The 24,615-nt window shown below is 52.0% G+C and overlaps 10 protein-coding genes across 10 annotated transcripts; 5 read left to right on the top strand and 5 right to left on the bottom strand.

Annotated features, from left to right (window-relative positions):
- Positions 1–1,591: 1,591 nt before the first annotated feature.
- P152DRAFT_517760 (uncharacterized protein) lies at positions 1,592–5,082 on the bottom strand. Its single transcript, XM_033683029.1, has 3 exons — positions 5,050–5,082; positions 4,883–4,995; positions 1,592–4,833 (listed from the first exon to the last, which is right to left on the bottom strand). The coding sequence occupies exons 1-3, from the start codon at positions 5,075–5,077 to the stop codon at positions 1,765–1,767; spliced, it is 3,210 nt and encodes a 1,069-aa protein (XP_033529786.1). The 5' UTR covers positions 5,078–5,082; the 3' UTR covers positions 1,592–1,764.
- Positions 5,083–5,230: 148 nt separating this feature from the next.
- On the bottom strand, positions 5,231–6,461 carry P152DRAFT_444344 (eukaryotic translation initiation factor 5A). Its single transcript, XM_033677802.1, has 4 exons — positions 6,346–6,461; positions 5,965–6,231; positions 5,777–5,909; positions 5,231–5,729 (listed from the first exon to the last, which is right to left on the bottom strand). The coding sequence occupies exons 1-4, from the start codon at positions 6,364–6,366 to the stop codon at positions 5,665–5,667; spliced, it is 486 nt and encodes a 161-aa protein (XP_033529785.1). The 5' UTR covers positions 6,367–6,461; the 3' UTR covers positions 5,231–5,664.
- Positions 6,462–7,279: 818 nt separating this feature from the next.
- P152DRAFT_406027 (Vps52-domain-containing protein) lies at positions 7,280–9,326 on the top strand (the record flags this gene model as incomplete). The annotated part of the gene is made up of 2 exons (XM_033676847.1): positions 7,280–8,131; positions 8,178–9,326. 2 exons carry the CDS (start codon positions 7,280–7,282, stop codon positions 9,324–9,326), a joined length of 2,001 nt encoding a protein of 666 aa, XP_033529784.1.
- A 1,640-nt stretch (positions 9,327–10,966) lies between these two features.
- Positions 10,967–12,133, bottom strand: P152DRAFT_469148 (uncharacterized protein; the record flags this gene model as incomplete). The annotated part of the gene is made up of 5 exons (XM_033680875.1): positions 10,967–11,145; positions 11,228–11,755; positions 11,803–11,843; positions 11,893–12,043; positions 12,106–12,133. The coding sequence occupies 5 exons, from the start codon at positions 12,131–12,133 to the stop codon at positions 10,967–10,969; spliced, it is 927 nt and encodes a 308-aa protein (XP_033529783.1).
- An 89-nt stretch (positions 12,134–12,222) lies between these two features.
- On the top strand, positions 12,223–14,533 carry P152DRAFT_254203 (cytochrome P450). Its single transcript, XM_033674727.1, has 4 exons — positions 12,223–12,811; positions 12,866–13,498; positions 13,545–14,128; positions 14,191–14,533. The coding sequence occupies exons 1-4, from the start codon at positions 12,674–12,676 to the stop codon at positions 14,357–14,359; spliced, it is 1,524 nt and encodes a 507-aa protein (XP_033529782.1). The 5' UTR covers positions 12,223–12,673; the 3' UTR covers positions 14,360–14,533.
- A 216-nt stretch (positions 14,534–14,749) lies between these two features.
- Positions 14,750–16,384, bottom strand: P152DRAFT_477548 (FAD/NAD(P)-binding domain-containing protein; the record flags this gene model as incomplete). The annotated part of the gene is made up of 6 exons (XM_033681592.1): positions 14,750–14,893; positions 14,956–15,145; positions 15,192–15,365; positions 15,414–15,612; positions 15,661–15,823; positions 15,872–16,384. 6 exons carry the CDS (start codon positions 16,382–16,384, stop codon positions 14,750–14,752), a joined length of 1,383 nt encoding a protein of 460 aa, XP_033529781.1.
- Positions 16,385–17,113: 729 nt separating this feature from the next.
- On the top strand, positions 17,114–20,720 carry P152DRAFT_254083 (uncharacterized protein). Its single transcript, XM_033674726.1, has 5 exons — positions 17,114–17,650; positions 17,706–18,978; positions 19,025–19,303; positions 19,351–19,492; positions 19,545–20,720. Exons 1-5 carry the CDS (start codon positions 17,469–17,471, stop codon positions 20,405–20,407), a joined length of 2,739 nt encoding a protein of 912 aa, XP_033529780.1. The 5' UTR covers positions 17,114–17,468; the 3' UTR covers positions 20,408–20,720.
- P152DRAFT_406043 (uncharacterized protein) lies at positions 20,550–21,034 on the top strand (the record flags this gene model as incomplete). Its single annotated transcript, XM_033676848.1, has 2 exons — positions 20,550–20,900; positions 20,954–21,034. 2 exons carry the CDS (start codon positions 20,550–20,552, stop codon positions 21,032–21,034), a joined length of 432 nt encoding a protein of 143 aa, XP_033529779.1.
- A 51-nt stretch (positions 21,035–21,085) lies between these two features.
- P152DRAFT_469146 (LigB subunit of an aromatic-ring-opening dioxygenase LigAB) lies at positions 21,086–22,101 on the bottom strand (the record flags this gene model as incomplete). The annotated part of the gene is made up of 4 exons (XM_033680874.1): positions 21,086–21,733; positions 21,784–21,851; positions 21,899–22,030; positions 22,080–22,101. 4 exons carry the CDS (start codon positions 22,099–22,101, stop codon positions 21,086–21,088), a joined length of 870 nt encoding a protein of 289 aa, XP_033529778.1.
- A 167-nt stretch (positions 22,102–22,268) lies between these two features.
- Positions 22,269–24,396, top strand: P152DRAFT_517752 (uncharacterized protein). Its single transcript, XM_033683028.1, has 3 exons — positions 22,269–22,568; positions 22,626–23,457; positions 23,504–24,396. The coding sequence occupies exons 1-3, from the start codon at positions 22,421–22,423 to the stop codon at positions 24,045–24,047; spliced, it is 1,524 nt and encodes a 507-aa protein (XP_033529777.1). The 5' UTR covers positions 22,269–22,420; the 3' UTR covers positions 24,048–24,396.
- Positions 24,397–24,615: the final 219 nt, after the last annotated feature.

The following is a 24,615-nucleotide window of genomic DNA, read 5'->3' as shown; positions in this document are numbered from 1 at the left end:
AGAGGTACAACCTTACCGTCCGAGACTCACCCTTTGCAAATCCTATCCTTAACGCGAGCGTCATTCCGCTCTCCGAATTGTCGACCGGATCAGCCTCACATGGATCCGATGGAAGTCCTTTTGGCGACAATGAAAATCAGAACCCACACATGTTCCAAGCACGTGTCTGGGACCCCATACTTGAGTATGCGAGATCGTCACAGATTATCCTGACCGGAATTCTTGACGCCGCCACCGTGGCAGCCGGCCAGAAAGTCGGTTTAATCCCACCGCCACTGAACCAGCGACTAACATTCCGCAGGAACGAGAATGGCAACTCGGCGCCCCCACGGTCAGTTCTACGGAGCTTGCAGAGCTGATCCTTCAGATCCACGACGAACGTACTGACTTTGCCCGCTCGCTCGGTTGGGTTGATATTCCGGGAATGATGGGTATATCGGAAATCGACGACTGTCCTCTACTCAAACAATTCGGGGGACTCGCGAGATGCTGTCGGTTTGGCGTCGGGATCTTCTCCAAATACGGCGACATCAGCGGGGAACGGCTTCGAAACCCCGCGCTCGTCACGTTGAAACGTGGGGGGTTGCTGTGGGTGATTTATCCACCTCATCGGCACAACCTTGAGGTCTGCCGACTGCTTTTTGAGAAATCACGTCGCTTGCAGTTCGACGACTCGTTTGATAGTCTGGAAGATGGGGTTCTTGTGTTCCAAAAGAGAGATTCGACTTTGTATATGCCGCGAGGATGCATTTCGTTTGCGTTCCCGCTGGATGGATGTCTTTTATATCGGGTCGATCTGGATTCGCCAGTAAGCATCCCATATCTAATATCGGATCTTTCACTAGACTTCATCCATGCCAGCTGGAATGGGGTTAGTATAGAGGATTTCATGCGCTCGACCTGCGATCAGATCGCCTTTTTGCGGAACGAACCCGAGTTGCACTACCCTGCAGTGCACGCCTGGATCGAGGGCAGCGAGACCTTGAATGAGCTGATCGCGAACGCCGGAGGTGTGGACAAGAGCGTAATTCGGCATATTCGGAAGGCGTGGAAGGGAACTCTCGCAGAGACGACGATCAAAACCTGTCCGGACGTGGGCTGCGATGGCCACAAAATCTCGTTCCTCAAGCATTTCTTGAAGCGACACGTACCAGCGCTGCCAGTCCATCCCATCGTTGGTGTAACCGACCGCAAACCGCACGACAAACCAGCAGAAATGGACTTGCCGGACAGCTTTCAAGCACTGATAGCAGCCGTAGACCGAAACTCTGTCGAGCAGAATGGGAATCCGGTGGTCCCCCAGCAGCTCAGCTCTCAGAACACGAAAGGTGACTCCACGCAAACAAATATGGATCACATAACTCCCCACGATAGCCATAAACAAAATCACAAGAAGAGCAAGGAGAGTAAGAAGCGGAGGCGATCAACGCAGGATGGCGACAGGATGAACGAAAGCGTTTTATCCTCAGGCAAGCTCGGACCAGAACCATCCACTTCCATCGTGTCCCCATCGAAAACGAAGCGGCATAAGAGGAAGCGCTCGCAGAGACTCCACGGATCCGATCCGCTGTCGCCGTCATAGTATACCTTTGTTGCGGAGAAGCGGTGGGCGTCCGTATGGAACCCAGTGTACTCGAGGGGTTGCGCGTGGAGGATCCGGAAGGGCTGTAGAGATGTACTCTGAAATTCACCATCTTCCATTAATTCATAATCGATATAGTGCTCGTTAACCATAGCCAGCGCCGACAGCCCTGGGCTGGAGAGTCACCCAGGCTTGTAGAAATCCCTGTATTTATCCTGCACCTCCCGCCATGCCCTGCCTTTTTCGAGATCGCTTCGAATATCCGACCCCACATCTCTGAACGGCTCTCCCTCATCCTTCTTGTCAATCATCGCATTGTCATGCTGCCCTGTCTCTGCATCGTGCCATCCTCTCCACCATGGATGGTTCAATGTGGGTTCCACGCCCTGCGAAAACTGCGCTTCATCGTGATCGCCCATACCGCTTTCGACATGTTCCCCACGTCCAAGATCGGGACCGTCAAGGTCCATCAACATGGTCGGATCATTCGGAATGTCCAACCTTGGCTCTGAGTCGATTCGAGAAGACTGGGTGAAGATCGGATCTCGTCTCGATGTCGATCGTTTGCGGCTACCTGGATGTGTCGACCCTGCCATCGTTCCGTGACTGGCATATGAATCTCGGCGATTTTCAAAGACTCTTTGAAACAATGTATCCTCCTCATCCGTGTCATAGTTTGCGATCGGGGACTCGACTGAATGGTTTGAAGGAGACCTTGGATTGACATGGGCGGTCGATATCTCGATTTCACTCAGGTCGGAGGTCTCCGTTTGCAAGCGCCGGAATGCTTCTCGCATGTCGTCAAGTTGAGAAGAACCGGGACCAACGTCCCCATCATCATCGACTCGCCATGCTTCCCCCAAAAACGGATCTGAACTCGACGGGGACTCCGCTCCGAGCTTGGCTTCCAAGTCCCGTGCCATGGTAGTTACAGCCTTAGCGAGAGTCTCGGATGACAGTGCGGAAACACGCGCCACTTCGTGGATAAAGGCGCTGGAAAGTACTTTCCCTTTCCGACGAGCTAACTCCTTGGGGTCTGTTGCATCTCGAGGATCCTGCCCTAACGGTTGGACTTCCGGTGGTTCATTTTGATCGACCCATTCGCCTTCGAAATCCAAATCATCGAGAAGCTCCTCTTCACTCTCTGCGGACCTACCACCTTGCTCGGGAACTTCATCTTGCCACCCATCCCGAAAGCGCTCCCTTGTTGCCAAACGTGCCTCCAACCGGGGTCTTCGGATGTCCTTCCATTTGCTGAAACCCGGCGCTTTGGAAGGCATGTTAGAGCCTGACTCTACAACGGGAACCTGTGTGGGCGGTTGAGCGAGCCGATCTGACCGTCTCGCGATTGGAATCGAACGACCCCCTTTGACGTGTGCCACGTCGGTATGGGCAGGATCGGCGGTCTCTCCACGTTCTCTACAATGACTGCGCCTTGAGAGATGATCATTCACTGGAAATGAATTCCGCTCTTGGGATACAACCGCCTCTGCCAAGGGCTGTCGGGTTTCCGTGGCGATGCCCCTGATACTCGCGTCCCGCGTAGGCAGATCGACCCCTTCGCCCCGAGAGACTCCTAGGGTAATCGGGTGGAGGCAGTCGCAACTATCCAACAGCCGTTTCAGACCATGCGTGATCAATTCCTGGTGCTCACGAAGACTAAAAAACGGGTGCGCCGATCCACTCTGCTGGTCCGACCCTGCAACTGTGAAGGTCTTCATTAAAGCGGTCAAGAGATTCCTTCGGCGTTGTCGGAATTTGCGCTGGGAACGTGGGGTCGTATAGATATGGTGATACCATTTCATGTAGGCATCGATTTCGACAGGTGCTACTTCGGCCATGGCGGAAGGGCGGGTTATCTGGCGTATCCGTGACATGCCCAGCTTCCCGGTTTTGGAAATGCGGCAACGGTGATACTCAGCTCGGTCTTGTAGCCATTCCTCCCAATTGAAAAATGGCTCGGTGTCGATGGCGCCAGTAATTGTCGTTTCCGACTCATCTAAATTGAGGCCAGCTCGGTAGTCGACCGTGTCATCGTCCTGTGGACTAGGATGCCCAGTATTAGATGTCATTGGATCCGATTGACATAAATTGTCATGCCCGTCGGCGTCAGGCAAGTGAGATGCATCTGAAAATGTCGAGGAATCGTCGGTATCGTCCCAATCCATGTCGTCATCGGGGAGGGGAGAGAAAGGGAATAGAAGAGCCACTGCAATGACGAGGAGTCCTGCAATTCGGCATTCTGGCATATCCTCGATCCGTGGACGCCGATCGTCTGGCATCGCAAGGGTGGATTGGGGAAGCACAAAGGCACGAAGACTTTTCACCGCAGAGTAGACCTCGATGGGGAGACCGAGATCACCCAGATACTGTAGCGTGACGACCGGCCAGTCGGGAGCCGGGAACGTGATGTGGAAGCGGGTCTGGTAGGCGATTTGCGAGTCAAGGATGGCCCGTTGAAGTTTGTCTGGCAATAGAGCTGGAATTGCCAGAGCGGATCGGCCCCTTTGGTCCAACTTGGTGCGAAGGTCTTGAGGTACGCCCTCGTCGGCGCGACAAAACACCAGATCCCATGAATCGGCCCAGTAGTGCAGATCTGCGATGCGGACGGGGAGTCGAAGCAGTCGACAAGCCAAGTAGCAGATGGCCAGGGAATCAATCAGTCGGGGGGGGTCGGAGAAATCGGGGACTGCGGACGGCTGGTATGATCTCACACCCGGCGTTTCCGATTGTGAGAACTCATGGACGCTGCTAGCGAGAGCGCTGAAACTGCGAGCATGTCTGCGGTGAGACCCCAATAAACGGCTGACAATCCCTCGGAGCGCCATCGCGGGATCACTTCTTTGCTCCGACCTGTCAAAGTCGCCATAGGGCCCCGCGTCGGAGTCATCTTCAGGACTGGATGGCAGGCGAATAGGAGGGGTGGATGGTGGATAGCCATGTGGCAGCTCGGGAGGATCGGATGAGCTCGCCTGTGCCCGAAATCTCTTCGTCTGCTCGAGCCGATGGTCAAGCGGCGGTGACGATGGTAGATCGAGCGAGTCTCCATGCTGGGAATAACCCGACAAACGGACCTCGTCATTTACTGAGGGATAACCATGTTCAAGCGGGTCTCTACGAGACGGCCCAGACCGGAAGGAGTGGACGCTCCTTGTTGACGGTGATGGTGGGAAGTCATGTCGGTGATGATCGAATAAAATCCTCGCCGACGGGGTGAACAACTGGAGCGTCCATAGATCCCTCACCACACACTAATGGGTAGGTTAGAGCGAAGCGGTTGTTCATGCAACGTTGGCTTACCTCAATATCAGCCGGGAGCTTGGCGTTCTCGATTAAGAAACGACATTGTTTTTGGAGAACGAGTTGGAAGACGAGGAGCCAGGCACGCTGGGCCTCAGATTTGCTCTCAAAACCTGTAATGAATTACAGTTAGAGCCATCGAATCGATCGGAAGCACGAAGACCTACTCGAGCCATGTTCATCCGCATCGGACATGTTCTTTACAGTTGGAGGATCGTCACGACCGAGACGTGATGGTAACAAGTCTTGAAGGCATCAAGGCAGAAACGAGGACAAGTCACTGAGGTAATATTAATGGATTGAACCCGAATATCAGATCACGAATGAACAGGAGGTTATGGATCTCCCGACGGAAGCGGGTCTTTGAGTATGTACGGAATACTGCGAGAGATTATAATAGCAGTACCATGCTTGGGGCGTACCGTGGGTTCAATGCCTTCAAAAATACGATTCACCATCGATGTCACACGGGACGAGGCACTTCAGAAAACTCGTGAATTGGTCGCAGGCGTCACATAGGAGTCATGTTGCAGCGTGTAATCATTTTTGTGCTATTAAGTATGCACGTGGGAGCGTGAGCGCCGATGCTGGGGATGGACCGGAGTCACTGGAGGGATAGGATGGTCCTCGAGTTGCACACACAGCCTAACAAGGCTCATGACCTGGAAACTCCCCCTTGTCCCGTCCGAACGGCTATACAGAACCCGCTCCTATGTAAAAATGAACACGTCTCTCCCCAGCACTGGCACTCCCTCCCGTCACGACGGCGCATCGTCGACAGCTTATTTGGGAGCCTCCTTGGCATCGATGGCGATTTCCTCGCCCATGGCGGTGAGAACGACAACGCCTGCAATTGGTCAGCGATTGTTTCGTGCAGGGAAAAAGGGGACGTACTCGTGTCCTTGTTCTCATCGGTGAACAGCTTCGTGATCTTGTCGCCAACCTCATTCTCGGGGACCTTGACATCGTCCTTGGTGTTGCCATCATCCGACATGAGGGAGAGGAAACCGTCGTCGGTGACATCGAGCTGCGAACGATGGATCAGCGGCCATGGCGAGGGGAACGAGGGAGGAGACGCTCACCAGCTGGTATTCCTGACGGCGGACGTTGGGAACGTCCATGTTGTGGGTGGACGGGCACAGCTCCTCCAGCTTCTTGCCGGTGAAGATGTCGATGGCGACCAGATGGACCTTGGCGTGACCGTGCTTGCCGGTCTTGGAGGTGCTCATCTCGACGATCTTGCAGGGACGGTTCTTGATGCAGACGTGCCCGTTCTTGCGGAGCGCGGAGCACTGCATGGGATAGGTGGCGGAGGCACCCGCATCGGCGCTCTCGAAGGTGTGCTCATGCTGGGACGATCGTCAGCGCCATCCGGCGGACTTGTAATGACTTGCAAGGACTCGCAACAACTCGCAACGACATGCGGCCAGCGATAGGAAGCATGCAGGAGGATGTGGACTCACCTGGGCGTCGTTGTCGGCCATGGTGGTAGATGAGAAGATGGACAGGTAGAGGGGAGCAACGGGTCAATGGACAGGACAGAAGTAGACGAGGGGAGTGGAAGAAAGAAAGTGAAGATGGAAGCGGGAAGAGAAAAGTGGGATGTTGATTGGAGGCGAGAAATCGGTTTAGAGGGCAACGACCGAGTGAGAGGAGGTTTAGTTGGTGAGAGCCTAAGAGAGAGGGAGCGGGGGGCGGGGGTTGGCTGATTTGGTGCTGATTTGGTGCTGATTTGGGACGATTTGGTGGTGGTTCGGTGCTGCGCTGTTGGGGGGGAGGGTTTCCTTGAGTTGGCAGGGGTGTTTTGTCATTCTGTGCCTATTCTGTGTGGCTTTTCCTCGTTTTCTTCGTTTTCTTCGTTTTCGTCGTTTTCGCCGTTTTCGCCGTTTTCGCCGTTTTCGCCATTTTCGCCTTCCTCAGGCTGCGCTTGGTTCGGATCAATGGATTCTCCGGTGGCTTACGACCTGAGTGCCTGACAGCCTGGAGGGACTGGAATTGCTGCTCTAGTGCCTTTGTGCCTGGATGAACTGCGGCTGGACCGAGTGCGCGGCTGAATAGATTGTGGCTGAATAGAGTGTGGCTGAATAGATTGTGGCGGGAGGTGTCACGTGCGAGGGCTACTTACAACCCACGTGATATCCCCGGATTATGTCATACTTTATGCCTGACATCGGCCTTGTGTCCTTGCGATGTGGCTCGGGCTGTCCATGTATCAGATCCGATGTCGATTCCATCAATGTCATGCCCAACAACAGTCTCACAATAAGAATGCGTCAGTCTATCTCCCATTAAACACCGGGTCAGCATGCTGAGCATTCCCACCCCTCGCATGAATCCTATCCTGTCTCTCTGACACGATCACCACCTCTCTCACTGCATCCGAGCTCTCCATCCCCCATGTTCCTCGACCGCTTTTCCACCGCCTCCCCATCCGGCACTCCTCCGCTCCATCGTTCCTATTCTCCGGCACCGCGCCGCACCGCGCCGTATCCCATTGCTCCGGCCAATCGCCCGCTCTTCAATCCGCGCTCGTCTTCGCTTTCCCTCGCGTCCACCGCCTCCAGCAACAGCACCACTCCGGCACCGAGACCCCCAAACGGATCAAGTCTCAAGCATGAGCTGCCCCCGTCCCAGCCCGTCCTCGACCCCATTCAAGTGCTCCAAAGCATCGTGGGGACCGCAGCTGCTCCTGACACGCCGAATGATGGAAAACACTCGCCAGTGCTGGTGAAGCCTGCCCAGCTCGCTCGGAGCATCGATTTCGATGGCATCAACTTGGACGGCGTTGCCATCACGGCATCAGGGCCCGAGCTAGGTCGAGACAGCGCATCCTCGGAGCCAGTGAAGGATTTCGAGAAGGAAAAGGACAAGTTCGAGGATCTTCACCGCTCCATTGCCGCCTGCGATGATGTCCTGCGGTCCATCGAGAGCTACCTCACCGGCTTTCAGGCCGACTTGAGCACCGTCTCCGCCGAAATCGAGTCCCTACAGAAGCGATCTGCCACGATGAACACGCGCCTGGAGAACCGTCGCGTCGTGGAGCAGCGGCTGGGTCCCTCGGTCGAATCCATTGCCATTCCTCCCGCCATTGTCCGGCACATCGACGAAGGCCCGGTCGACGAAGCGTTCGTGGTGGCCACGGCGGAGCTCGAGAAGCGCGCGAAAACCCTCCAGTCCCGAACCCAGGACGGGATCAATATCAAGGCGATGGGAGACGTGAGACCTCTCGTGGAGAGCACCACGCTGCGGGTATGAGAATCGATCTGGCACGTGAAGCAGACGCTAACAGTTCCAGGCGGTCGAACGAATCCGAGACCACTTCGTCGCACAAGTGAAGGCACTACGGTCACCGAACATCAACGCGCAGGTCATCCAGAACCAGGGCTTTCTGAAATGCAAAGACCTGTACGCGTTCCTCGCACGACACCAGCCGCCTCTGGCCGAGGACATCCGCCAAGCCTACGTCAACACGATGCGCTGGTATTATTCGAGTCACTTTGCGCGGTATGACAAGGCGCTCGAGCGGTTGAAACTGCACGTGGTGGACAAAACCGATGCCATCGCGCAGCCGGACGACTCCAAGAGGAACGCGTCGAAAGGCAAACCGTCCGCTGGCCCAGAAGACCCGTTCACGGTCGGCCGTCGACTGGATCTATTGAAAGCCCCCCTCCACCAAGCCATTTCGTCGTACGTGGCGGAGGAGAACAAGTCGACCCACTACCTGGAGACGCCCTTTCACGCCTTTAACCTCGCCCTCATTGACAATGCCTCGTTCGAATACTCATTCCTAACTGCCTTCTTCTCCCCATCACAGAGCTTCCACGCCATCTCCCGTACCTTCTCGGCCATTTTCGACCCGACCTTCGCCATCGGCCAATCCCTCACCAAACGCCTAGTCGAACACTCCACCGACGCCATCGGGTTGCTACTATCCGTCCGAATCAATCAACATCTCGCGTTCGAAGCGCAACGGAGGAAAGTGCCGTCCGTCGAGGGCTACATCAACGCCACCAACATGCTACTGTGGCCTCGCTTTCAAATCGCTATCGACCTTCACTGCGAGTCCTTGCGCCGCGCCACCTCATCGTTGTCAGGACGTCCGTCGTCCGCCGCCCTGCTGGCGAGTGGTACCGGCGGGTCGTCCACGGCTCCAAATCCGCTCACCCAGCGGTTCGCCCACTTTACGAGCTCGATCCTCGACCTCAGCAAAGATGCCGGAGATGACGAACCACTGTCCAACAGCTTCTCCCGGCTTCGAAACGAGTTCGAGCTGCACCTCACGAAACTCGGGAAAAGCATCGGGGACGAGAGAAAGCGCGCCAGGTTTTTGTTCAATAACTATAGTCTGATCTACACTGTCTTGGAAACCAGCGAAGGACGCCTTGCGGAGGAGACCAAGTCGCATTTCGAGGACATGAAGGGCCAGTACGACTCCGTCTCCTAATGGATCAAGGCAGTCGGCGCGTACAACTACCCAACCAACTCCGACCTGTCGACCGCGCTCCTGCCGCATGTCGGCTCGCATTCGGTTATTGTCCATAGGCTGTCACACGGTCTATTGCAAGGAACGAAGTGGACTGAACAATTGCACACTTCTGGAATCATGTTGAATGGTCCATGCAATGTTGTGACTGCTACCGCAGTGGCGTTGCGACATTCCCATACGGCATCCCATTCGGACAGATTGCCAGCGATAGACTGATCGGCAACCCAGTCTCTGCCCAACACTCATCTGAAGGACGCTGGGAGCCGTGGCCGCCGGCATTTATTGCAGGACTGACGAGTAATTGCTAGAGCCTGTTGCGCTTTATAAAGCATGCGCGCCATTGGTTCGATGTATTTCGCTTATGAGGCACTGCTCTACGAGAGACCCTACAGGGGTCGGCTATCTAGATGCTACTGCTCCAAGCCTTTGGATGGATAGAACCGAGAATGGTGACGGCGATCATATGAGACTTCTCTTATCACATAGAACCAATTCAGGATTAGTCAGGGCGAAGCAAGCCCGACTCCCATATGTCACAACTAAACTTTCCTACCTGTATATCTCTGCGAACCAAACCGTGGAAGGAACGTTGCCGGTGAGACGGTACCGATTTTGAGATCTGGCTAGTCGACTTCATTTCTAGGTTCCTCTCTTCTGATAATGACACCACCGCGTTTGTTTCAGCCTGTCTCTTGGTCTACCTCAATCGACTGATACCTCCGTCTCCTTTCTGAGTTCATCCCTCGCATAACAATCCGGATGCCACCCCTACTTTTCCTGTCATGTTGTACGGAAACAGCCAATGAAGAAGAGTATAGGAGATCGGTCAGAGCCAGTTGTATTCCGTACAAAGTTGCCAGTCTCCGTCTCGCCGAAATGGAACTCGATATTTCAACACAATAGCTTGTCACCGAATCAAACCCCGTGCGAGATGTTCAGGGCATGGATTTCGAGCGCTGTGCGGCCCTTCATAACCATTTCGTTGATCTTACTTGGACCGGGAGACCACCCGAGGAGAAGGACCGTCGAACTTGGTGGAACTGTGATAGCCAGACCCAGCGTCGATCCTAGTAGGACTGGTTTAGCCATGATACAGACCCTGTCGAGCATCGACTCTCGAATTCGGTTATTCCATTTCTCAAGCGCGTCCGAGCTGAGGATTAAATCGAGTCAAGTTATGGCGTTGCGCAGTTATTCTATTTTAGTTCCGGAGTCATGCCCCTAGCCCTCTAAACCGCTCTGGGATCTATCCATGACCACAATCCATTCAGTCCTGAGACCACCTCCCTCCCCTCGCAGTTATCTTGATCGGCTGGATTGGGATGATTATTTAGGGCAGAGTATGTATCTGGCCGCGCGCCGAATAGTAATTTCTCATCGATAAGATCTATAGGACCTGGACCTTCCGTCACAATTGCCCACGACTTCCACCAGGATCGAGGCCGAATGTCGAATATATTGCTCCCGGGATCTGACTCTGCACCGCCGTCGAATATCAATACCAGACGTTCATCTGGCTGATAATGATTGAACGAGGTCATTGGTATGTGAATGAGAACTGTGTGGCAGATTTGGTTGAATTAAAAGTATCACGAGCTTCAGAGCCTGAATGGTTGTGCAGGTGTTAGCTCGATCACCTTGCTCTTTGTCCCCTCTTCAACACGTTCCGTTGCGATGGCAACGTTGATGTGCTTTGGATTTATTGGACACCGATCATGCAGACACCAGGTGACTTTTGACGGTTCTCCAATCCATTGCACTTCCTTCACAGCAAAATCTGCCACAGACCCGTCATAAGGTCGCCCGTCCAAGTTGGTCCTTCCGGCAATTGCAAGGACCGCAACATCGGGCTTTGGGACCAGGTTCTTCTTTTAGGATGCCTTCGTAGCCGCCAAGGTGCCCATTCCAGAGAAGCGCTTTGCCGTCGATCAAAAAATTGTACATGATTTGGCCGCCGTCGAAAAATGAGTACCTGTTCATGTCCCTATCCTTCATGTACGTGACAAAGTCTTTCATATCCTGATGCATCTGCGGAGGAACTAAGTCCATTTTGAGGAGACCTCCAAGTCCGTACGTCAAACCGCGAGTAACGTCCAGGGTGCAACTATGGCTTCCAGATCCGGTATACACAGTACCGGTATCCATCACCTCTGGGAATGACCTATGGTCCCCAAGAGGCATCAATGCATGAAGAGATGGCCAAGCGTGGACCGTGATAATCGCATCATCGGGATTTGGCGTAGGTGGTCCAGGGGGGCCAGAAGGAGGTCCAGAGGGAAGTCCATGGGGACGCGAAGAAGAGGCAACTATCACCTTATGTCGCTGCTCTTTTATGAACAGGGGAATTCGTTCGCCACCAGAGATGGCCGCTAGCTGCGATTCCGGAACTCCCACCGCACGCATGACGTGGATGGCCTCTCCATTCCAATAATACTGGCTCCAGTCTCCTTGGCAATCCGATCCGCACTGGGCAGGCTGGAAATATATGAGAATGCCGCTGGAAGATATACCGAGGCTGACTTACTGATCAAAATGAGCATGGGAGATGAAAATGTAGTCACATTCATCAACCTCATCAACGCTTAGATACTGGTCGAGAGACGCAGGGCGCTCCAACCACGCATCCAGAAAGATCGTTAATAAGCCTTTTGTTTTCAGGCGAAATGTCGTTGCACCTATTGAAATTGAATTAGCAAGCGTTGGACTTGTGGTCCCTAGTTTTCGAAGAGGCTCTTACCAGACCACTCTAGTGTTGAGCCGTCCATGCTGATAAGCAGTACCTGTACACACTTCTAGGATCTACAGTCTTCTTAAAGGATATTTCTCCATTTTTAAGCCTCTTGCTTCTAGACGACCTTGCGGCGATTATGCAGGACACGCATGGCCTACATCATGTTAAGCCCTAAACCGTTTCGCAAACTCCCAGCGGAGCCGAAACTTGGACAGCAACACTTCAGCGGGGTCCATGATTGATGCCATTGTTGGCTTAGTCTTCCACTCGAAAACGTGCTCCTCGAAATCATATCCACGCCGGAAATCGAGAGTCATCGATATTTCTGTGCTGGAAGGTGAGTGCTCAGGCATTGTTAGGCCCGCTAATGTGCTTCCCTATTACCTTGTAATTAAAACTTGCTTTGATTTCTCCACAGAGCCGAGCAAATTATGCCCATCTCTAGGCATGAACATACCCGGTTTGCCTAACTCCGAAATCGATATCTTCGTAGATATCACGCTGGTAAACAGGATGAGTCTTTTAAGACGCCTGAGTGCAAACTTTGTGTCTGTCACTTGCTGAAACCTATATCATGGCGGCGTCTTTGGAGGGGACAATATTTCTCGCGCACCATTTGCTGCGTTATGGGATTATTTATTTTGGAATCTACTTACTTGGGAAATCTAGTTATCGAATCCTCTTGCACCCTCTCGCGAGATATCCGGGCCCGGTACAGTTCAATGCTCAGCCCATGTCCAATCTTGACTGCTGATTCTGATGACAGGTATTGGCAAGAATCTCTCCCTTTTGGCGGACGCACGCGCAGTATTCAAAGAGGGCGCACTTGATTTACCAGGACCTACACCAAACGTACGGCCCGGTTGTTCGTGATGGACCAAATTCGCTGTCGTTCAGTGATTATCACGCGATCAAGGTAATCTACGGCCGCGGGAAGGACTCCTTCTCCCGTCCTAACACGTTTCCCACTATTGGCATCAATTCGGAGCACCCTCCTATCTTCTTCGCCGTCGATGCTCAGACACATCAGTCTGCTCGCCGCAAGGTGGGTGGCGCGTACACCATGACCACCATCTTGACCATGGAGGACCAGATCGATAAGATTGTACAGCAGCTAGAGGATCGCCTGGACGAGGAAGCAGCAAACGAGTCGTATTTTGACTTCAGCAAGTGGATCAACTACTTCACAGTCGATATCATCAGCGATCTAGCCTTTGGAGAATCATTTGGATGTCTGAGGACGTGCATAGACGCCAATGGGATCATTTCTGGGCTCCAGGGCGGACACGTATTCGCTATTATTCTCTCGGTGGTGCCATCGCTCGGCACGCTGTTTAGTGGTCCTTTATCCAAGTATTTGAAGCCTCCAGACAACCAAGGCATTGGCCTGGCACTCAAGGTAAGAGCACCGGAGATTTCAGGAGCACTGGCTGACTACCCCACAGGTTGCAGCAAACATCGTTAGCGAACGCTATAAGCAACCGAGCGAGAAGAAAGATCTTCTGAATGCCATCATCTCGTCAAAGGATCCTGACCGCTCTCCTATTCATCGAGATCAAGTCCGGGGAGAGGTTGTTGCCGCTCTGGTGGCTGGTGGCGATACGACAGCCATGTCAATTCTTGGCTGCGTCGGCTTTCTCCTCCGCAATCCAGGGGTATTTTCCAAACTTCGCGAGGAAATTGATACTGCATACTCAGAGGGACACCTACCCCAAGATCAAGTCCCTCGCTATGCTGATTTGGCCAAACTTCCCTATCTCACCGCAGTGATCAATGAGACACTTCGATTCAGTCCGTCGGTCGGCGCAGCATTTACACGAAGAACGCCCGAACAAGGTGTGGAGATTTTACCTGGCTACTACGTCCCTGGGGGGACGGAGGTGGGTGTAAACAACTGGGTCATTGGTAGGAGCGCGGACTTGTACGGTAAAGATGTAGAGAAATTCCGACCAGAGAGATGGTTAGAGGACGATGCGAAGACTAAACTTATGAAGGACTATGAGTTTGCGTTTGGCCACGGAGCGAGAATGTAAGTTTGTGCTTTGACAACCTGCCATATCCTTGTTATACAACCACTAAGTTTCACTTCAGATGTATCGGACGCAATCTTGCCTTTGTCGAGCTGTTCAAGACGATTGCTGAGCTGGTCAGGAGATATGACATTATACCTCGAGATCTGAACAGGCTCTGGACCGAGGAGCTGAAGCTTTTCCTCTACAAATCGGATATGATGGTGACGGTTAAGAGACGGCACATTTGATGGACTGTAGAGTCTATTTGAAATTTCTCTCAAGTTCACATCGCTTCATGTACAAAGTCTCTTGGGGATGTTTCGAGAAGGATATGCTCCTGATGAAGTACAGGTGACGGTTATAGATGAATATTGAGGATAGGTCTAGATGAAGTTTGAATGAGCCTTTCAACCATTGTTCATGTCCAGTGCCTAGTGACCCCTGGAATTGATTCTGATGAGTCCCATTGGCCCCTGTCCTGTGTTAGAGGCGACTCAATCTGATTGAGTGTTCCGTTACACTTATGGCCAGTCAAGACGGAATTTGATGCTAATCTAATCTACCGCGGCATTGCGATTTCAAATCGAAGCTAGAGTTACTCTGTATCCCTTTGACTTACCCGGATGACGAAAGATGCATCAGTTGGGCAACTCCGGTGCATCATCTGGGGGGGAGTATCCAAATAGTCGCTGGGCAATTGAGTACACATAGGCAAGATCCAGGGCACGCGCCATGAAGAACAACAAAATTCGCCCTGATATCCCAGACATCTCAGGGGGTCCCTACCACAATTAGTCTCATCATGTTTCGGGCGCGATGGCAGAGAAATTTGGATCTGCTTTACCTTATCACCGGTCCCTCCACTGGTACGAACCCATCCAAATGCTCGTGGAAACATTCTACTTTCGTACTCTGTGACGGCGATGGAGAAATCTTCGTCCGAAAGCCCTCCTGCTTCCGCTTTCTGAGCTAGATTCTTTATAACCGGTAGTAGATCTGCCGTATCGCACATGGCTTGATTCCCACCCATGCCCCTGCCATCTGGTTAGCCTTGAGAAGACCTAGATGGTTTCAACTCACCTGCTAGGGAGCATGCAGTGGATGGCATCACCCAACAGCCAAACATGGTCGTTGCCCAAGTTCGGATCCTCTGGTGACTTGACCTTCTGTCGCCAGTGCTTGGGAGGTTCTTTGCTCGCCCGTGCTTGAAATACGTTGATGGATTCCTCCCCTATCGATCGTAGCATGTCGTGACTAAGGGCCGTAAGCAGAAGGCATGATGCTAAAGAGCATCGTACGTACTATCGAGGGTCCCAATCCCTGATCTGGTCCACACAAAAGTCCAGCTTGTTGGAAATGCCTTGAGCGCCGTTCTTAGGCACACGGTCCGCAGGGACGGATAAGCTCCAGAAAATGGACGCTATATCGGCATCGTAATCCAAATTCTTATTACCATCCTTATCAGAGCGAGGCTCATCTTTATATCCGTCTGGAAGATATGCTGTCCATTCATTAGCGGCGCCTTTGCGTGAGGACTGTCGAAACGAACCTGAGATGAAGAGAATCATGCCGTTGCAGAGGACGGACATTGGCGCCCTTTGTATCTCCGGGCCGAGCTTGAGCAAAGTCGATGGGGGAAGATTTCCCTTTGCCAAAAAGTTCCATTGCCGCGTCAATTGAACAATGTTGTTGAGACCGATTTGGCGATTCACCTACGCACCAGAGTTAATACGATGAAGGTTGAGGATGGCGTTACATACCCTTGAGCTCGTTCCCTCTGCGGAGATGAGGAGATCGCATTCATCCTCGGAGCCATCATCAAAACTGACAACGACTTTGGTCCCCGATGCGCCATTGACCGACCGGTATCCTGCGAAACGCCTGCCATATCGAATCTTGCCTGCTACTGCAACCGGTGACGCGAGAAAATCTCTTAATATTGCGCGATTTATGGGCGCCGACTTAGTGTATGCCGGGAATTTGGGCAAATCTAGGAGCAGATTGAGCTTCTCGTCGTAGAGAGCAGGGGCGGAGGATATCACGCCGCCTGACCTGCCGAACATGGGGTAAAGCTTGGTGAGTTGATCTTCTTGCAGACAAGCCTTGAAACCAGCAATGGCTGGAGCCCCCAGCCGGATCTGATAGCCTTCCCTTTGGGCGGATTCGGGGTCGGATTCATAAACGATAAAGTCGATTTCATTTTGAAGCAGCCCATTGCTGAGGAGCGATCCGGCCAGACCGGCACCAATGACGATCAATTTGAATCCAGACATGGATGAATGGGCTTCCTGCAACATGCAGCAGGATTCGTACGATCCAGGATTTCAGCGGCCGGAATTGACCAGCTTTGTGGCATACCTAACGATTTTGAAATTCCACGACCGAGGACTACTTGTACAAACATGGCTGTATCGGATGTGTGGGAGTATGTCGGATGTGCGGGGGTCAGGGGATGAGACAAGTTTCACCAGCCGCGTTAGACCGATGTCTCGAATACAAAGGCCTTGTAGAGGAGTAGAGGAAAAAGCTCGAGCCTTGATATAGCATCTCTATCGCACTAGATATTGAGAGAAATAGAGGATCGAAGCGGCTAATCAAAGAGTATGTTAACATCGTGAAAGAACCTAACAAGAAATTAACTTCCAGAAAGGTTAACTTAATTTAAGGTTACACACTAAGTGTTGTTGATTTAGCTCATTTGCTGCAAGATCTGCGAGAACCGAGCTTCATCCCCTAATTAATATTGCATAGCCAGCGGAAGAAGTGCCACAGACTCACAGTACTTGAGGGAGATCTGCTTGGTTCTAGTCTAATTTATTGAATAGCTAACTAGCATAGGACCCGAGGAAAGAAGAAAGAAATGAGAAAGCATAGCCCCGCCATGTTCGGACTAATAGCTGTGATAGTTCCCACTTCATCAGGCCACCCTAGCTACCGGACGGAGGAAATGCCGGAATAAATGCCTAAGCAAATGCCCACTAGCGGCAATACACGCCAAATCTTTAACACGACCCTCTTAAGCTGGTTCCACATCCTACAAAGGCTACAACATCCACGTTTTACATGCGACTTAAGCTGTACTCACGTCCAATCACCCTAAAGATCGCGGGGAAGGTCCCTGCAAGACGCGGGGAAGAGCTCGCCGAAGTGGACGTCACTTTCGCCTCCATCTCCATCCTTCACCACGTCGACGATCACTTCCGGCCATGGTCTTTCCTCTTCTTGGGTTTCTAAAGATTTTGTCTACGCCTAACTCCGTCGTCATGTGCAGTAGGACGTGCAATGCTCCTCGCCATATATTAACATCGATTCTGGCTCTTCGCACTGGGATTTGGGCACATTATCATCGCACGTAGCATGCATGCTCAGCCCCCGGCGGCGCCTGATCCTGCGAAGGACAAGGGAAATTCCGGCTCTCATGTGTGCCCGCTTTGTGATACTGGCTTCGGGCGTCTCGAGCACCTATCGCGTCATATAATCTCCCACACAGGGAGCAAACCGTACTCATGTTACGTCTGCCACAAATCGTTTAATCGCAAGTAGGTCAACGTGTTATAGGTCGTCTATCTCTCCCGTCTCTGACTTTGCACGCAGGGACACCCTTCTACGTCATCTTCCTATTCATGAAGATACCGGCCGAAGCTCTTCCAAGCCAGGCAGTATTCGCATTAGCCGAGCATGCGCCCAGTGTGGAAAGGTTCGACTTCGCTGCGACGGAGAGTCCCCGTGTGCTCGCTGCCAGTCCAAGGGCATCAACTGCATGTACTTAGGGAGATCACGGAAGCGTATTCCCACCATCGAAGAATTACGGGAAATGCCCGTCAAGGGGAACGAAAGCGACCCGGGAGAGCTTGGCGATGACCAAAATGTTGAGTATAGCACTTCCGAGCGTCGCCCTTCACTGCAGAGCCGTCCTCCATCGTTAGATCGCTCCGTCCGCATGGATGAAACGGCTACATTCGTCGAGACCTCCAGTCTGCTTCCATCGCATCTGACAGACCAGGTGCCCTTATCGTCCTCGGAACCGTTGGTGATCGATACCCAGCAGGAATCCGTGCAGGCCTCGCAGGATGCACTTGAAAGTTCGGCGTTCTTTGGCAGCGGACCAAGTATTGGGGATATTCCATCAACAGCCGTGCCTACATGGAACTTCAACTGGAATGGAGACAGCGACTTCTCTGTCATGGACTGGATTACCACCGACAACTGTTTTTTAGATCCGGGGCCGTCTATGGCATATGACGCTTCCCGCACTTTGGGCTACCCCGGGTCCTCGCACGACACAGGTTTCGGTCAGAATGACTTCCCAATGTCCCAGCTGTACAAGCCTCCAGATCAACATCCGCCTACGCATCAGGTCCCGATGGGCCACATCACGGGGCATTGGGGTCCAACAAACCAAGGCAAGCTAGGGGATCGCCCTAAAGCAAAGGCAGATTTGGAACGAGAATGGCCCACGAATTGGGATCCAACAAAGTCCGACAACTTGGTTTCTTTCCCCGATATGAGTGAATTTCCCCTCGACATTCTCGAGGCGGAAAGCTTTGGTCATGTTGAAAGTCTGAGCCCACAAGCGTACCATGAAATATATCAAAGTATGAAAAGGGTTGGATCATCCCTCTTTCGGCCTTTCCATAACGCCAATCTACCCTCGATCGAGGCGTTTGATTGTTTTACACAGCTATATTTCGAATACTTCCATCCCATTTTCCCGCTGTTGCACAAACCATCCTTTGACCCACGAAACGCTCCTTGGCAATTGGTGCTCGCTACTGCAACCATTGGCTTTCGATACTCCAAGGTACCGTACGCTGCCACAGGGTCCAACGCGCTCCAAGAGCTCCTCCGACGATCACTTGCCTCAGCCGTAAGTTGGTTCAACTCAGCATTTTGCTAATTGCTAACTCGTCAAGATCGAGGGGGACAATTCGCATGCTCGAGAGCTGTGGTTTACTCAAGCACTTCTCCTCGGGTCTGTCGGAATGACATATTCCGGAAATAGGAGGCTATTGGAAATCGCAGAGAGTGGACGAAACGCAAGCATTACTCAATGTCGTCGAAAAGGCGTGCTCCGAAGAATGCCAACACGAGTATTAAACTTGGACTCCATAACCGAAAAGCAGTCTTACCAGGAGGAGTGGCAGCAGTGGATCGAAGATGAATCACGTCGACGACTAGGCTTCTGTACCTTTGTACGTATCCCAAAGCCCTTGCATGTTGCTAGTACTGAGGAAGATAGCTCATTGACGCTCAAAATGAGCTGTATTTTGACGCGGTGCCATACCTATCTCTCGCTGAGCTAGAGCTACTGTTGCCCTGCTCTGAAGACCTATGGGCCGCATCCTCTCCAGAGTGGTGGAGGAATTTATACTTGCAGCACAGTATCCCCCCCCTGTTCTTGGTTCTACGAAACAAACACTAAACTTAACCCAGACCACGACGATGATTTGACCGTTCAGCAGGCATTGGCCCAACTTGGAAATAATAAAACCCTTCCGAAAAACATCAGTGATTTTGGACGATTAATTCTCACATTTGCTCTCTACCGGACGATACGGACGATACGAACCCTGTCTGGAAACCCCTTCGTTTCCAATGCGCTTTCCGAGCGGTCTTTTATTAACGATTCAGCCAATGAAGCGATTTTCCTCCTTCAAGGCTGGTATTCGGGCCCCCTCAATACCAAGTCCATGCTCAACTCCAGTGTGGACTGCCACAACTTGTGTGTTTCTATGCTTCTATGCAGCCCCAGGCAAGCTCTTCTGAGTTATGTGCACCGCCGCAATACCATGCAACATGAGAAGGAGCCAAAAGAAGTCATTGATCACTGGATCAAGGAGCAAAATGGCTGCGTGGCAAGGCGTGCCGTCTCTTATGCAGGATTACTGCTTGGCAAGTCGAAGGGGCTCAAGTTCCAAGCCCCGTGTACCCCCATCATGATTGCGCTGGCTACGGTAACCATTTGGGCCTACAGCCATATGACCGAGGTGGTCTCCTCTCCCTCATACTCCCACGGTATCCGGGCCAGAGAACGTGGTTCGGTGATTCGGCTAGATGACGGGGAGCTGGATCAACGGAGGGAGGCGTGGATTCAAGGCGATGAGAGTTTTAGAGCTCATCTGAACGATGTCGGCAATATATGTCGCCAGAGAGCATCGTACCGCATTGCCGATGTTGGTGTGCAGTTACTGGACGATTTAGGTGGCTGGGGTCTAAGCCAAGGCCTGGAGCATTGGTTATCGACACTCCGAAATCGCGATTGGTCACGTCAACAGGCGGATTTGCGGAGTTTTTAAGGGGTCGGCTCTGTGGGGACACCATTTGGTGTATACGCTAGGGCGACACGACCCCCCGTCTTCGAGATCTCAACCTCTTGGTGCCAAATTCCATGAACTTGACTCAAATCCCAAAACAATTGCCGTCCATGCCACATACACAATGTCTACACTCAACACGACAGCAACAGACCTTGATCGAGCCACTATCCGGCTCATCGCAAGCGACTATGCCATCCATCAGACTGGAAATAGAGATTCAGAGGTTGTGGAGGAAGCCAGGGCCGACCTTGCGGTACAGTCCGAGGCGGAGCGGATCGATCCAACTACAGAGCCTCACCCCGGAGTTCCCGGGGTAACCAATCCGACATGGTGGCCGTCCACTCAACATCGGCGGGTGCCAGACTATGCTCCTATCAACCACGAATTGGTTCGTGAAGTCAGACCAGTCGGCGCAAATCTCGTCATAGGTGTACTGATGTCGATGACCTTCTCAGGTTGCAGCCTGATCGCGGTACGTGTTCTAACCTCAGTGGGCATTTCGGCCGACGGCTAACTGAAGCAAAGATGTATGCAGCAATATGGAGGAACACTGGTGGTCGGGTGTTCGATCGGGCGTTTCGATATGAGGTTGGAGGAGAATTCTGAGCTTCACAACAGCGGCTCGCATTGCACAATGATATTCTATTTTCCATTTTTCTATACCCACTCACCCAATTGAAATTGAGTGTTCGCCATGGCCACAAGCTCCCAACACTCCGCAGTCATAACATTCTTCGTTCCTTCGTCTGCTTTGTCTCCTGCAGCTCCCGCTATGAAACACATTGGGATGAAATGCTCATCGGTGCCGTGCGCTTCCCGATAGCGTGGGTGTTTCATCAACCGAGTAACTGCTCGCCTCAAGGCTGGTCCACTGTTCATCGTGATGGCATCCTCGACTGCCTGTCGGAACTCGAGAGCAAATTCCCCTGGTGGCTGGGGCATAGCAAAGTTGTCACGGTACAGGACCATCTGCATCCAGTGGTTACGATACAGATTGTGCACCGCGCCGCCCGAGCCGATCAGAAGTACGTTCTCGTAACGTAGTGGACGCAGCACCACGCCAATCTTTGCGTGGAAGTGCGGGTCAAACCGAGAATTGGCCGACACTAGGACGGTGGGGATATTACTCCCGCGCTCAGCGAACATGCGAATGAGTAGTAGGAAAGAGTCATGGATAAAGTTGAACTTGTGATTAGGTTCAGCGTTGAAACCACCTTTGCGGAGCATCTCAAGGACACGTTCGCCCATGGGCAGGTCGGGCACCAGTTTAAAGTTCTCGTATCGTTCTCTCTTTACGTATGCCACCTAACGCAGTTAGTCTGTGAATCTGCGTGTATTCTGAATTGTTTGCATACTGGATTCTTTCCTGGGCTCGGACTCATGGCAACCTGGATCTTATCGCCAACACATTCCCAGTGGGCACCTACAGCCAGTTAAATCGAGCGACACCTGGACTGGAATCGTACTTGCCCATCATCACAATGCTCTTAACTCCTCGTCGGAGCGCCTCATTGCCCGCCTGTTTCCAGAACGCCGCCGGCTCCGAGTCCTCCCCCAACATCATGGTTGAGCCATGCGAGAAGAAGAACACCGGAGTTGGATCTAAAAATTCATCAGTAATTGACTTCGGAGGTGGATGGGTAAAGCATACGCGACAACTTAGCAGACGGCATTGTATGTGCTAATCGTAACTGGTACGATTACCTTAGAATCAACAAAATCACTGAACACAATGGCATGATCTTCGAAGCACCATGATCGAGTTACTCACCTTTTTCCACTCTGGATCCTTACCGAGTGGTCGCAATCTCAAATCGACATCAGCATGCAGCACATATATCCGGGTAGGGCGGTGGACCCCGCATATCCGGGGCATCCCACACCAGATGTCTGACGTTGCGCGTCGTGTGTGTAGAAAGATTTCTCCAAAACCTGAACGAATACTCCCTCAGAAATAAACCCCTGCGCTTTGAACATTGTTCATCTTTGATCATGGATATCATCTCGCAATACGTGGCGCTCGACGGTAGCAGGCTGGAAGGTCGACTGGAAAATCCTACACAACGACAGGAGGAGCTGCAGGCAATGCACCGTGCCATTCTTCAAAATGCGCAGGGTTTAACCAATGCTATTTCGTCGGGTAACTTTTGACCCTTCTAAATTGTCTTGACTAGGTGGGATCGCTAACTGATCATAGATACGAATCGAGGAGTGAACAATTCATTGCTCGAGATCATCGTGGTGTTGCGTACAATTAGTCAGCTTTTCGGACAACAGAGCCTATCTGAAACCCTTAAGAGGGAAAGGGAGATTGAGAAGAGCGCTGAGGATCTAGATAGATATAGTGCTTTGGGCAATGTGCTGATTCTGGCCGATCCCTTTCTGCCGCTGGCCTCCAGCATTATTCCTCTCGCATGTTCTATCGCAGCGGGCAATTCAACAATGGTTCTCTTGCCGGCAGCGACCCCGACCTTTTCCAAAGAGCTCCTGGAAGTCTTCAAACAATCTTCGCTTGATGCTGAGGCCACTGCCATTGTTTTCCCAGAGTCAAAGGAAGATGCGGTGAATATTCTTGCAACCCTGAAACACTCCCGGTTCAATGGGATTGTCCCCCAACTGGAAGAGCATCTCACGATATTTCGAGAAAGCGAGTTCCTGTTAGCAACCCCAACTCTTCGAGTTTTGTCTTCGGTTCCAGAGGCTAGTATTGTGGTTGTAACGCGACACGCGCAAGTTCGAAATGCCACCGAGGAAATACTTCAAGCCCAATCAGTGCAGCCGACCCTTGGACCCAGTTCTACGACACCGATTTTTTTGATCGACGAGTTCGTGCTGCGAGAGTTCGAGACTGAGACTCTAAGAGTTTTGTCGATGAGACAAAAAAGCAACAGTCTCGACGGAAGCCAACAGGGGTTAAAGAAATCCAACGAACTCTCTCCGGACCAGGTCTTGATATTTGAGAGTCATGCAGGCCGTGTCTTGCATCTGCCTGGTGGTGTTACCATGTTGATTGGAGACCCAAATTGGAAGTAAGTATCTTCACCCTCTCAAAGGTGATCTTTGCTGACTCTCTAGGACGTGGGAATACTTTCCATCACTTGAACACCTATTCATTTCTCCCTCCAGGTTGTTATATGTTATGCCAACTACCAGCTTAGAATGCACCATCACTCTAGCAGGCCAATTAAACCCCGAAGGATTTACGAATTTGTTCTTGTACGGAAATCCGTCGGAGTCGCGATATCTCTCCTCGTTCATCACAGCGGCTGCCACGTACATTAACTGCATTCCTCTGCAATCTATCTTTCTTCCGGCAAATCATTTTCCTGTCACCGCGGTTCCGGGATCGCTATACTCCACTGCGCGGCCCGTAGCAACCGGAACACCTGCAGCTGCCGTTATCCCTTCTCATATCTTAGCGTTCCCCCCTGTTGTCCAAAAGAACAACTTGTTGGCAATCCTGACGGCGGAGAAGCTCAACCCACCACGGCAGAGGAAAGGTCAGAATCTTGGATTTTTTGAGCAAGGTGCTATCGTTGGTCTGTCTCATGTTCTTCTCACTACTAGTCTTACCTGCATGGGGCTTTGGTTGGCTACCAAGATACTGTTGCGCAAGTAGGCTGCGCATGTTAGGGCAGCACGAGATATTTTCTTCGGAAGCAAAACAATGCCCTTGATTTTTGTTCATCGGGGCTTAGAGTAGTAGAGTCACTCCAAGATATAGCCTCGAGATATTCCATGTGCTCTCGCAGGGATGCAGATTTTCCTTTCTTGTCTGGGAGGTGGCGTCAGAGCAGGTAATGGTTCTGTATATACGCGATCAGTGGAGAGTCTTTTCAGAAAGATAAGGGATTTTCACTAAGTCAACGGACCCAGTTTCCGTGCACCCCCACCACAACTCCAATAGGACACAAAGACGAATGGATTTTGCGGAATGTAACCACCACCATATATTTTTCTATAGCTGTAATTGAAATTGTGGATAGAGTGACTTAAAAATTGCCTTCTGCAATTATTAAGACGTTTCCTCCGGGTTAATTTGAAAGCGTTTGTTCCCTCTCCCTAGCTGCCTCCTAAGCCGCAACAATCTGATCAATCTGAACAAATCGTTCGTTCAGATTGGGCTGAACCCGTTTCCTTTTCTTGCCAGCAGGCCCTCCTAAGTCTGCAACTGTATTTTCAGCCCT

The sequence above is a fragment of the Eremomyces bilateralis genome (assembly GCF_010015585.1).
Source record: "Eremomyces bilateralis CBS 781.70 unplaced genomic scaffold P152scaffold_41, whole genome shotgun sequence".
In the NCBI taxonomy this organism is placed as follows: Eukaryota; Fungi; Ascomycota; class Dothideomycetes; order Eremomycetales; family Eremomycetaceae; genus Eremomyces; species Eremomyces bilateralis.
This window is presented reverse-complemented; position numbering and strand designations above follow the sequence as displayed.

What these genes read in the sequence shown, in the direction of transcription:
- P152DRAFT_517760 (XM_033683029.1), bottom strand. Translation starts at nt 5,077, where the DNA reads ATGTCCGATGCGGATGAACATGGCTCGA. An exon ending in TGCGGATGAACATGGCTCGA is followed by an intron (nt 4,996 to 5,049) that starts GTAGGTCTTCGT and finishes AATTCATTACAG; the next exon opens with GTTTTGAGAGCAAATCTGAG. An exon ending in AGCTCCCGGCTGATATTGAG is followed by an intron (nt 4,834 to 4,882) that starts GTAAGCCAACGT and finishes CCTACCCATTAG; the next exon opens with TGTGTGGTGAGGGATCTATG.
- P152DRAFT_444344 (XM_033677802.1), bottom strand. Translation starts at nt 6,366, where the DNA reads ATGGCCGACAACGACGCCCAG. An exon ending in TGGCCGACAACGACGCCCAG is followed by an intron (nt 6,232 to 6,345) that starts GTGAGTCCACAT and finishes CGATCGTCCCAG; the next exon opens with CATGAGCACACCTTCGAGAG. An exon ending in CGATGAGAACAAGGACACGA is followed by an intron (nt 5,730 to 5,776) that starts GTACGTCCCCTT and finishes GACCAATTGCAG; the next exon opens with GCGTTGTCGTTCTCACCGCC.
- P152DRAFT_254203 (XM_033674727.1), top strand. Translation starts at nt 12,674, where the DNA reads ATGGCGGCGTCTTTGGAGGGGACAATATTTCTCGCGCACCATTTGCTG. An exon ending in GCATTGGCCTGGCACTCAAG is followed by an intron (nt 13,499 to 13,544) that starts GTAAGAGCACCG and finishes ACTACCCCACAG; the next exon opens with GTTGCAGCAAACATCGTTAG. An exon ending in TTTGGCCACGGAGCGAGAAT is followed by an intron (nt 14,129 to 14,190) that starts GTAAGTTTGTGC and finishes GTTTCACTTCAG; the next exon opens with ATGTATCGGACGCAATCTTG.
- P152DRAFT_254083 (XM_033674726.1), top strand. Translation starts at nt 17,469, where the DNA reads ATGCATGCTCAGCCCCCGGCGGCGCCTGATCCTGCGAAGGACAAGGGA. An exon ending in CACAAATCGTTTAATCGCAA is followed by an intron (nt 17,651 to 17,705) that starts GTAGGTCAACGT and finishes CTTTGCACGCAG; the next exon opens with GGACACCCTTCTACGTCATC. An exon ending in GACGATCACTTGCCTCAGCC is followed by an intron (nt 18,979 to 19,024) that starts GTAAGTTGGTTC and finishes TAACTCGTCAAG; the next exon opens with ATCGAGGGGGACAATTCGCA.
- P152DRAFT_517752 (XM_033683028.1), top strand. Translation starts at nt 22,421, where the DNA reads ATGGATATCATCTCGCAATACGTGGCGCTCGACGGTAGCAGGCTGGAA. An exon ending in AACCAATGCTATTTCGTCGG is followed by an intron (nt 22,569 to 22,625) that starts GTAACTTTTGAC and finishes AACTGATCATAG; the next exon opens with ATACGAATCGAGGAGTGAAC. An exon ending in ATTGGAGACCCAAATTGGAA is followed by an intron (nt 23,458 to 23,503) that starts GTAAGTATCTTC and finishes CTGACTCTCTAG; the next exon opens with GACGTGGGAATACTTTCCAT.